Here is a 13,294-nt window from a genome sequence, read left to right as displayed (position 1 = left end):
TTTAGGTCTTGATTTTACTACGCGTTGTCCGTTTGCGTCTGTAGATTTCTCATAAATTCATCAAAAGTTGTAGTTATAAATCATCCCTCTGCTCCGCGATCGCGATCTGCACCCTGTCATCACACACACCGTTAGAAAGCTATCTCTCTCCTGTACAATACTGCCGGATCCAAATATGGTCATTTCCTTTTTATCAGCAACCAATCGTGAAAGTAAAAGGGGGGATTTTACTCTAAATGTGCAATCTCATTGGCTGATGCTAAATCTTTAAAGCCTGTTTTCTCAAAATGACTGTTCTCTCTCACTCCAAGTCCGAAATCTCCAGTTCAGTAGCACCTATATACACCAAACTTCCCAGTCTTGTACCTAGTTATATTATGCAGACATTTACAGAGGGATTTGTAAATATATTATTCCTAGCCTGATTTATATAGCATTTTAGTCCAAAAAACATGGCGAAAATCACCTTTTTAATGCTATTGGCAGTATATTCTGATTTACAGGATAACAAAAGTATATATCCATAAATCCCTCTGTAATTTTTTCCCCATCTAATATGTAAACACAATGAAAAAATAATCTTGAACCTGGCTTTGTCCAATACTCAGATTTCGTTTTTTAAAATATATGCAAAATAGCGCATATTTAATTAGACAATGCCTCATTTGCATATTTAAACATTAAATTACAGAAAACTTGTAATACATTTTTTTCTAATATTAATGTAGGTAATCAACTGGCAAAGTTTCATGGTGATATCTGATAGTTAAAAAAATTACCCTATTCACCTGTAGTGTCTCGCCTTAAGATAATCAAACTACTGGTATGGGCAGAAATAATTCTGAATAATCGGCAGATATAATACAGAAAATGAAGAAACATGTGGGATCATTTTTCATTCTCTTAATTCATTTTTAAATGCATCTTGACTATCAAAACCACTGATGTTCTGCCTGAAAACTTACAATTACTGACAACTTGCAAACATGTCATAATTTAGCAACAACAAGGGGTTAAAAACAAGACCTAGCCACAAATCGGATTTAAATTGCAAAAAGAAAAAGTACATGTATTGCAGATACTGAATATTCAAGTATTGTTATCGTTTAAGTATAAATCATCAGGGAGACATTAAGCACTGCACATGCAGTGAATCATAAATTATTTGTGTATCTGGGGATATTAACCAGTACAGCACAATCCATTCCCTCCAGCAGGAACAACGGAAATAAGAAAGTGTGTCAGACAAGCTGCTTCAATTTGACCCAAGATATTCATAAAAAAAAACATAAAAAAAATAAAGTCAAACCTGTAGCATGTTTTGGAAGGTTATGAGCCATTTACATTAACATGTGTGTAATGAAGGAATGAGGGACAATATAAATAAATAAAATGATATAAAATAAAAGTGAAAAGTTCCACAATAGTGATTTTGAGCATGTTACTGAAAAACATGGTTTGATACACAAAAATAAATATTTAATAAAATAATTTAAAAATATTATAAAAATCTAAAAGTCCCACCATTGTGATTGAGCACATTACTGGAAAAACTGGTTTGAAAAAATAAAAAATAAATAAATAATAATAATACAAAAAAATATTAAAATAAACTAATATAAATTAAAAAATATTAAAGTCCCACCATTGTGCTTTTGAGCAAGTTATTTTAAGTAAGTGTACTGTAAGAGGTGCAAAACTCATCTCACGACGCTATGGGGTTGAGGGTGATTGCAATGCTGTTGCTAGGGTGTTTTTGATGGTTGCCATGGTCAAAAGATGTCCAGTCCAAAGTCTAAGGGATTGTTTTCCTTACGACAGTCCAAAACTGTGGTAGCAAGTTTTACACGCACAAACATCAACCTTACATTAATGTGCACTGATGAATCGATCACAGAAAGACCAGGAACATATGCCGAGAGTCCTTCATCTGCATTTAGACTGGCAGGTTTGTGCAAAGTCATTGAATAAGAGGCAATGTCAAGTTCTCCAGCTCTTGTTCCCATGTCTCGTCTCTGCTTGTCCCTCCTGCATGGTGTCATTGCTTCGTCCTTTTGATTTATTTCACTCTTTTCACCTCCACCACATGTGTTATTCACCATCTCCCCAACCGTTCTAGAGCTCTCATTTCATTTCCTTTACACTGATATTTCCTTTGTAGTCTGAGGTGTGTTGGCCCACTTATAAGATTATTATATTTATAAATTTAAAAATATATTTATATTTAAATATAAATTATTATCATTATTATTATTATTATAAAGAATAATTATTAGAGATGCACCGATGTATCGGCCGATAATCTGTATAAGCCGATAAAAGAAGCAATTAGAAACCGCTTTTAAATTTTGTCCATTTTATCACAAAATTCATACAATAAATGGTGTTTTGATGCTCTTAAATGTGACATGGCAGATCGCTGTAGTGCCTCAAGTCTTTTGTTCCACTTTATTACAAGTTATAGCATGAACAAACATGCATGAACATCAAAGGGTTTGTTGAAAGATACAGTTTAACTTACAGAAATGTATCATTTCTAATGTAATGTGTTTCAACATTGACACTTAACATTACATTTACCTCAGGAAGGTTCTCCAATGTTCACAGTTCATTAGTTAGCTTATTTACTGTTAATTATACATGTATGTTTGAATAAATTTGTCATGAATACAAGCGTTTATGAAAACTAGCTTATGTGCAACGGAGTTGTATACATAGTTTTCAGTTTTTATTTTAGAGTAATTATTATATCTGAAATCAAATAGCATGCAAATATAATAGTTTGGACTCTTTGTCAATTTTAACCTCTAATATTATAGTAATGTACCAAATGAGAGGGTTTCCTGTGATTTTCTTAAGGAAACAAAACCCTTTCCCAGCTAATGCTGTAAACTAAACTACTGGAATGGGCAGATAAAATTCTGAATAATCGGTAGGGGCAGAAATAACTCTGAATAATCGGTACGGGCAGAAATAACTCTGAATAATCGGCATGGACCGATATAATTCTCAATAATCGGCACGATCTGAATAATTGGCATGGACAGATATAATTCTCAATAATCGGCAAGATCTAAATAATCGGTATGGACAATTATAATTCTGAATAATCGGTATGGACTGATATAATTCTGAATAATCGCCATGGACAGATATAATTCTGAATAATCGGCACGATCTGAATAATTGGCATGGACAGATATAATTCTCAATAATCGGCAAGATCTAAATAATCGGTATGGACAATTATAATTCTGAATAATCGGTATGGACTGATATAATTCTGAATAATCGCCATGGGCAGATATAATTCTGAATAATCGGTATGGACTGATATAATTCTGAATAATCGCCATGGGCAGATATAATTCTGAATAATCGGTATGGGCAGATATAATTCTGAATAATCGGTATGGACTGATATAATTCTGAATAATCGCCATGGGCAAATATAATTCTGAATAATCGCCATGGGCAGATATAATTCTGAATAATCGCCATGGGCAGATATAATTCTGAATAATCGCCATGGGCAGATATAATTCTGAATAATCGGTATGGACTGATATAATTCTGAATAATCGCCATGGGCAGATATAATTCTGAATAATCGCCATGGGCAGATATAATTCTGAATAATCGCCATGGGCAGATATAATTCTGAATAATCGGTATGGACTGATATAATTCTGAATAATCGGTATGGGCAGATATAATTCTGAATAATCGGTATGGACTGATATAATTCTGAATAATCGCCATGGGCAGATATAATTCTGAATAATCGCCATGGGCAGATATAATTCTGAATAATCGGTATGGACTGATATAATTCTGAATAATCGGTATGGACTGATATAATTCTGAATAATCGGTATGGACTGATATAATTCTGAATAATCGGTATGGACTGATATAATTCTGAATAATCGGCATGGACAGATATAATTCTGAATAATCGCCATGGACAGATATAATTCTGAATAATCGGTATGGACTGATATAATTCTGAATAATCGCCATGGGCAGATATAATTCTGAATAATCGGTATGGACTGATATAATTCTGAATAATCGCCATGGACAGATGTAATTCTGAATAATCGGTATGGACTGATATAATTCTGAATAATCGCCATGGGCAGATATAATTCTGAATAATCGGCTATCTGTATCGGCAGAGAAATGTAGTATCTGTACATCTCTAATAATTATTATTAAAATTCATTATTATACCTAACAATTGTATCTAGTTATTATAATCATTATAGAGTGATTTTATTATTATTAATCCTGAATCATTTTTCAAATATATAATTTAGAGAAGGACATGAGGTGAAACTCGTGTCTGGTGAGTGAAACTGACCTGTAGAGCGTCGTCTTCTTTGACCAGCTCTTTCTGGGGGAACAGGTCCCGGGCCTGAATATACTCCAGGCTGGGCGGTCCCTCCTCACCCTGAAAACACACACAACACACACATTAATAGATATCAACTTCATAAAACAAACAGTTTCAAATCACATGAATGCACACAAACGTAATGCATGAATGCAAATGTGCATGAACTGCATGAGATATGAACATAGTGGGTCACATGATGGTGTCATTTAAACATGTCTGTGTCTAACTTGTGTAATGAGATCAACTTCCTCATGCACACATATTGACAGTGGAAACCTGTGTCTCTTATCTGACATTTACAGCAGTGACGTATCCGTTCTGCTCCGGTCAGAAAATACAATCAACCTGAGACGCATGACTGACGGTGCGAGTGCAGGACAAATTACCTATTAGTAAGAGATGACAGACAACCATAACAGCTGTCATCAGAGAAAAACATCAACCATATTCAATGTGTATCAGCGTGAGTTATGAGCAATTACTGAATAATTGTTCATATGACATGTATGAGAAAAATCTATTTTTCTAGTAAAGTCTGCCATTTTGATTTAAAAGGCAAAAAAAGAGCTCCAGATTTACTATGATTGTTTGTACGGAATACAGATGCACAAAAAAATCTGATTATTATTGTTATTCATTATTATTATTAAAACTATTCAGCAAATAAGAAATTACTTGTAAAATATATTTGCAAAAAATATAAAATAAATATTTTTTTATAAAATTCTATATTTTTTTATAAATATATTTATTTTTTATTAAAACTATATTTGCAAATAAGAAATTACAATATTAAAAATAAAATTGAAAAATCAATCAAAAAAACTAAAATTATTTAATAATCAAAAAAAATCTAATTTAACTAGAATTACAAAATCAAAATAATATTTATGTCTTAACATCTTTATTTTCAAATGTTAACCATCAAGCTTTTATTTGGCAGAAAACCACAGCTTCTTTCCTTTTTGGCAACAGCGATACAAACGCTTCTCATAACAAATTATTATTTATTTATTATTATTATAATAAAGATTTTTTATTATAAATTTCAACACATAATACAAAAATCTGTAGTAAATAAAGCACTTGATGCTGTTTATTCGAATGGAAACACACACACACACACACACACAGGACTATGTCCTTCGACTAAACCAGCTCATTTCGCACAATATTCAAGCTTCAGGTGCGTCAGAAATGGCTCTTCACAGAGTACGTGATCACCGGCATCTAGAGTGGATTAAACATTGATCTAAAGACCTTGAGCCGCCGTTAACATCACAGGACGAGGTGAAAGACCATCAGATGCGGGGAAGAAATAAACCCCCACACACACACACACACACACACAACAACAACAACGTGCAACAATCAAAACAAGACTGTTTCCAGAAGAAATTAAGAATGGTCCAGATAACAAATTACAGCGTGAGAAACAACTGAAGACTTTTGCTCTGAACTAGAAAATGCAGGTTAACAGTTTTCTGCAAGTTTCATTTCTGCCGTTTGGGAATAAATTGCCACGCAGGACATGTTACAGTTTACAGCCAAGTGAAATGAGCTTCAGCTGGAGAATGTTTCGAGCACATCAGCGCCTGGTCACTGGACGGAGGAGTTACGAAGAGAAGACAAACATTAGCATTCAGACAACTGCATTTGTACATGATTCAGAAAACTTCAGAACATGCACAATAAGACTAGGAGCTTTATTTAAGAAAGTACTTTAATGCAAAAGTGACTGCCGAGGAGGGCATATGTAAAGTACGATTTAGCAACAAAAAAAGTTACTAAGTTGATTTGAACTGGATTGAAATCTATTTAACATGTCAAACAATTTCATATATTATGTGCGATTCATATATTAAACAGCATCTTAGCCATGACTATTCATAATTTAAATGTCCAGATACTGTCTCAAACATTTTATTTAATTAAATTAAGTACCCACTGTAAAAAATATATATAATTATCTATATTTTAACATTGTGAAATTTAAAATATTATCATTTAATTGACTTTTAAAAACTAGAGGTAGTAGAGAGACTTTCTAATTTGAGTAATTTTGAGGCAAAAATTGTTCTTACTGTTAAAGTAAAGCAACATCCTGAATACTTTCAGCAGATTATATTTACAGTGGTTTGGCATTTGAATTTAGTGACTTTTAGACTAATAATCATAATTTGCATGCAATATTTTTTTGCGTATAATACATTTTTTTTAAATGTCTGTCTGATAGGGATAGTTCCCTAAAAAAATGAATGTTCTGTTACTTACTAACCCGTGCTTTTCAAAGTCACATTAGAATAAAGAAAAATGCTATTTTTACTGTTAGATAATTGAGAAAGGACTGAAGTCACATGACATTACATACTATGAAGTCAACATGAAAGTGTAATTGAGTAAAGCATTATTTTCACCTTGTAAATGTAACAAGACAAGTACAGATTCCTCAAAGTTATACTCCAGTATGGTAGCAAAGTTACACCTTTCATACCTTGTTCCTGAAGTATGATTGCATGTTTCTGGGAAGGTTTTGGTGTGTGTTTAGGTTATCAGAAGGGAGAGACAAAGAGCAAATGACCCAGACACACACTCCGTCTACGACGTCCCGCAGTCACACACCTCGTCTACCACAGACAGATGGACAGAGGACACCTCTGTAAGTGTGTGTGTGTGTGTGTGTGTGTGTGTGAGAGAGAGAGTGAGAGAGAGAAAGAGTCTCTAAATTGTAACCCAACTGGCACAATAGCAGCCGAGCCAGCTGTGCCGTGGCACGCACGCACGCGCGCACCCACACACACACACACACACACACTCAAAATAGAGAGACTGGACAGATTCAATCAGGCTTTTAAACATTACACACAACAGTTTTAGTAACCAATACTTAAACGTTTAAAGTCTGCATGAAACGGAAGTTGCAGTAATCTTTTCATCCCTGTTGTGGCGTATATCAGAGTGAAACAAGAACAAATGTGGGCGGGGCTTGATTTTGTCTAAGGAATTGATTGGATGGTTGGGGATTGCTATTGGCTGATCTCGTGTGAGTGACAGGTTGCACCGCCCTCATCATCAGAGAAGAGATGAGATATTTTGATTAAAGATTGAGGCACATGAATTTAAAACAATGATGTGCACTGATAAATGATTTATAATAAATGCTGCAATATTCACAAAACACATTGATGGCCTAAGACACGAAACTAGCGGTTTGTGTGAAACTAACAGTGTTTATATCGTTTTTACCTCTTGTAACCACAGCCACATCCGAGTGATCTGAGGGCGCGGGCGCTTAGGTCTGCGCAAGCGCCGGAAGTGATCTCTCGCGCGTGTAAGTCACTCATTATTTACACCGAGTGTTACCTATCACTGTGAAGATCTAAACATATTTAGATACACAGGAAATCGCAATGGAAGACGAATGGCAAATTTCGATATGAATAAATATGTTTACATCTTCACAGTGACATACACGCGCGAGAGATCACTTGGACGTGGCTGTGGTTGCAAGAGGTAAAAACGATATAAATTACGTATAAATACGTAAAAACGATATAATATTATATATAAATAATAAATAAATAAATATTATTTTCACACAAACTGCTCGTTTCGTGTCTTAGGCCATCAATGTGTACTTACATTTAAGAGGCATTAAATCATGTTTAATTGAGGTGGTGACCATAGACCTGCATTATATGACTGACAGACAAGAACGGTTTGACCTAAAAATATCAAAATTGAAACTACCGCGGAAACAAAGACACCTACATCTTGGATGCCCTTGAGGTAAGCTAAAACATACCAAAAATTAATTTCAAAGTGAACTATCCCTTTAAGACAAATCAGCCTTAAACCTACAGCAACAACATCTAGTTAAAGGATTGAATGCGTGTCTGTTCCTTACTCCAGTCACATGACTGCATTTATACGCTGTGTGAACTATTGCTCTGAATGATGAAGGCGGAGAGGATGTTCCCGATGTACAGAGTGACAGGAGATGCCAACACCTGTCACACACACACACACACACACACACACACACACACACACACACACACACACACACACGTGATGACGAGATAGAGGAACTGCACACAAAGATCATGATTTAAAGCAACGTTATTCAGCTTCAGCTGCTACAGTTTCAGAATGTTACAAAATAACAACTAGCAGAATCTGACAGCGTTTAAAATGTAACGTTTATGATTTTATATCGTGTTTTCCACGTAAACAAGGCAGAGGTGGGGCTTTTTCCTGACATTTTGCTCATAGAAGTTTCATGTTTCACATTGCTTTGATTTTTGTAATTAACAAATGAGAATGTATCAAGATTATTTAAATGCACATTTAGAAACAAACATGAAAAAGTTGTGTGTGTGTGTGTGTGTGTGTGTGTGTGTGTGTGTGTGTTGAATAAATCTCCTCCTCGCTCCTGCTGAATGTGAATCAGTGCTTGCCTCACACAGCTGTATTAACATGCCACACTCCCAGAATCCCAATGGGTTTACTCCCACAATTCCACGGGGCAGGCGGTGGCATGTTGCTATGGCAGCACTGTTTGATAGTTGTGGTGAAGACACAGAGATCATGATGTTCACACGAGAACTGAACTGCCATCGGTCATCTTACAATATTTCTGTATCTATCTACAGTATATTCAAAGTGAAAAAAATAATACAATTCTTTAGAGCTGTTTCACAAGACAAAGACTGAAGAATTACATATAACATTATATGTATTATTAAAATGATAAAACATTGCATAATAAAAGTCTATCATCTCTATAGATATACTGTATATCTATCGTTCCATTCATCCATCCATCGTTTCATCGATAGATGGATGGAACGGAACAATAGATGGATGGAATTGGAACGATAGATGGATTGTTGTTCCATCCATCTATCATCCCAATTCCATCCATATATCGTTCCAACCATCTATCGTTCCATCCATCTATCGTTCCATCTATAAAGCCATCCATCTATCGTTCCATCCCTCTATCGTTCCATCTATAAAGCCATCCATCTATCGTTCCATCCCTCTATCGTTCCATCTATAAAGCCATCCATCTTTCGTTCCATCTATACAGTCATCCATCTATTGTTCCATCCACCCATCTATCATTCCAATTCCATCCATCTATCGTTCCAACCATTTATACAGCCATCCCTCTATCGTTCCATTGTTCCATTCATCCTTCTATCGTTCCATACAGCCATCCATCTATCGTTCCATCCCTCTATCGTTCCATCCCTCTATCGTTCCATCCCTCTATCGTTCCATCCCTCTATACAGCCATCCCTCTATACAGCCATCCCTCTATCCTTCCATTGTTCCATCCATCCTTCTATCATTCCAATTCCATCCATCTATCGTTCCAACCATTTATACAGCCATCCCTCTATCGTTCCATTGTTCCATTCATCCATCTATCGTTCCATACAGCCATCCCTCTATCGTTCCATCTATAAAGCCATCCATCTATCGTTCCATCCCTCTATCGTTCCATCCCTCTATTGTTCATCCCTCTATACAGCCATCCCTCTATACAGCCATCCCTCTATCCTTCCATTGTTCCATCCATCCTTCTATCATTCCAATTCCATCCATCTATCGTTCCAACCATTTATACAGCCATCCCTCTATCGTTCCATTGTTCCATCCATCCTTCTATCTTTCCAATTCCATCCATCTATCGTTCCAACCATTTATACAGCCATCCCTCTATCGTTCCATCTATAAAGCCATCCATCTATCGTTCCATCCCTCTATCGTTCCATCCCTCTATCGTTCCATCCATCTATTGTTCTATCCATCTATACAGCCATCCCTCTATACAGCCATCCCTCTATACAGCCATCCCTCTATACAGCCATCCCTCTATCGTTCCATCCATCCATCCATCCATCCATCAATCCATCCATCAATCCATGTGTCTGTCTACCTATCCATTTGAAGGAAGTTTACGTTTGGACACAATGTGTAAAAAGAGAGAGAGGAGTAAAAAAAAAAAGGAGAAATGGAAGCAGAACTGCTGGCGACTCAGAAATGGTTCAATGTGCAGATTCCATCTGTGCGTTCCTGCAAAAATCAAGATGACACAGAAAAATGTTCCTCCAGTGAGACTGGAAACCTGCGTATGAACGAGCATTCTGCTGGAAATGTGATGAAAACTACTGAAGGTAAAAAAAAAAATGATTAAGTAAATAGATAGACTTGACTTGTGTCATGTTTAAAGCCTTCAACAAGAAAAACGCTTTAAATGCTCTTCGTTTGCAAGGCATCAAAGTACAGTTTGCACTAATGTCAAAAGCTAATATAATTAGTGACTGTCTGCTGCTAATTCTGTGCTGTATATCCTCATTAGTGTAAGGTGGCTAAAGAAGAGTTGCATGACGAGCGGACACTCAAAATACAAACTCACACAGAACCCATTTCAGACAAAATATCATTAATATTACATATATTAAATAAACTGAAAATATATGTACACTGAAAATAAATGAAGGATTTACTTTAGAAACTGCTAGTAAATTTTACAAATAATTACAAAGAAACTGTAACATTGAATTGCACATGAAATTTGGAATTAAAAAGACTGATATAGTATTTTCTTGTAAAACATACTTGATTTTAATTTACATTTCGAAGAATTGCTTTACAGTGCGAATTAATATTTTGTCTGCAGCTACATTGCTTATAATTACATTTATACCAACATTTCTCTTACTTCGGTCACCATCATGGATGGTTTTTCCAACCAAGCTCATTGCAATGAATTATGGGACTATCTTCTCCAGATACTATACATGCAAAGATGGCAAAATAAGTGATCTTGGAAGAAAGCATAATTACGCGGTCTACTGTTTGAACTATGAGTGCACCTCCGTAGGCAGCATGTTGACATCATAGTACACTAGATTTTGCAACGGAGTCTAAGTGTGTTTTTGGCTGGGATTGAGAATAGATAGGAAAAAGTTCTGTCAGTTAAGAGAAATGAATGACTGCAGAGCTCTTGTATTAGCCAAAGAAATCTCTTCACTCTTCAGCCGCCCCCTTTATCCCATGTAAATTATCCAGCACTTTCTCCATTAAGCGGATGAATGGAAAGCCATTGTTTCCGTGTCCTGAGGCGTGGAGCCAGCAGAAACTCTCTGAGAGTTGCAGTCGACAGGCAACGAGCCAGAGATCGGCCCATAGAAACACCCTTGAAGGTGAAATCATACTGGAACCAACGTGAGGCTGACAGAGGAAGAACGTCATTCATTTATGTTTACATGCACAATTTTTGCTTCTGAATCTGAACCTAGTGAACGCTAATCAAGTGATAAGGTTGATGTGCACGTTTATATGTCACAAGCTTCAAATCGGAAAAGATGACATGCGCACACTGCACGAATGGTTTCCGGCTGTTTGCGCATTATAACCATTCTCCTACATTGGTTCTTTATTTGTTTTAAACAGCAGACTTAAAGGGATAGTTCACCCAAAAATTTAAATTCTGTCAGTAATTACTCTCCCTCATGTTGTTCAACCCCGTAAGACCTTCGTTCATCTTCGGGACACAAATTAAGATATTTTTGATGAAATCTGAGAGCTGGATCACTCCTCCATAGACTTCTAAGGGATTGACACTTGTTCCCCGAAAAATTATTAGAGACATCGTTAAAATAGTCCAAGTGACTACAGTGGCTCAATCTTAAGATTATCAAGCGACGAGAATACTTTTTGCGCAAAACCCCCCAAAAATAACGACTTTACTTCAACTATTCATTTCCTTCTCTGTGGGCCTCGAGTGAGTTCACTAGTGTGAATATTTGACAAGGAACAACAGAAGGGTTAAAATAACTCTATTCAGATGCAGATGGAGTTCATGTTGAGCAGGATAATGAGCTGCTCACGTGTAAATGAACACAGTGCTGCGCTTTACTCTAAAACATGCAACATCTATTTTTTTAACTAAATTGCAGGTTTTGCAATTTGGTAATAGCCATATTGTGATTCATTTTAATTAACGGTGCAGCCCTGACCTAGAGACATGCATTGAAAATCAAAAGTTGCAATGAAATATCCTATAGTTACGTCAACCTGCAGCAAATAAATTCCAAGCTATTGCGGTGACGTTTGGATGTGGAGGCGCCAGACAAGAGCAATAAATTACAGAACTGAAATGAGAAAAGAGAGAGAGAGAGAGAGAGAGAGGGGGGTGATAGATTTAAGATCAATCTTTCTGAAGGGCTTGACTTTTCAATCCATCACTCAGTGAATCCCATGAGCAATTCATCACGTTTTCCATCCTCAACGTATATCTTTTCTTTATCAATAAGCCGACGGATCAGTTCTGCTGCGTTTGCATTCTGGTAAAAGATGGAGACATCATTGTGGTTTAGTCATACACCCATACGTCCTTAAACAGACACAGGACGGCCTTAACGAGAAGATTTTACTCTCCTAAAGAGCCTCGGCTGCAGACGTGCTATAAAAAGCTCAGTGACACAGGGATCTTCAAACGCTGCAGTGAGAAACACAGACTCCTTCTTAAACAAGTTATAGGACAGAAATAGGACCGGGAACGAGGCCAAAACTGAGACGAAAACGCAAGCAGAACCCAAACGTACGAAGTGACGACTAGAGCAGAAAGTAGGAGGAGACGTGATATTTTTAGCATCTGTCTAGAACGTTGAGGCTAGAAAACATTCTAACAACGCAAACCAAACGTTCAGACAACGTATTTCAAGAATGCTGGGTATTTCAGTCCCAGTCAATTGTTAACTAAAACTAGTGAAAATCATAATTTAAAAAAAGCTGAAGTAAAATAAAATATAAATATTAGATGAAAATTGTCTCAACAAAAAAACTAATTGAAACTTTTGCCTAAAAGTACTA

At 36.1% G+C, this 13,294-nt stretch overlaps 1 protein-coding gene across 6 annotated transcripts in view; it reads right to left on the bottom strand.

The window, feature by feature from the left end:
* mtmr4 (myotubularin related protein 4) overlaps positions 1–13,294 on the bottom strand; it is a 94,813-nt gene that overhangs the window by 47,017 nt on the left and 34,502 nt on the right. For all 6 annotated transcript variants that reach the window (XM_077222459.1, XM_077222467.1, XM_077222462.1 and 3 more), the window contains one exon: positions 4,367–4,456. In XM_077222459.1, coding sequence (XP_077078574.1) covers positions 4,367–4,456 — 90 coding nt within the window. The remainder of the gene's footprint in view (positions 1–4,366; positions 4,457–13,294) is intronic.

Source organism: Siphateles boraxobius, unplaced genomic scaffold (assembly GCF_051911475.1).
Source record: "Siphateles boraxobius isolate OS27281-9 unplaced genomic scaffold, OSU_SipBor_1 120, whole genome shotgun sequence".
NCBI classification, from domain to species: Eukaryota; Metazoa; Chordata; class Actinopteri; order Cypriniformes; family Leuciscidae; genus Siphateles; species Siphateles boraxobius.
The sequence above is the reverse complement of the archived record's forward strand: the minus strand, read 5'-3'. Positions and strand labels throughout refer to the sequence as shown.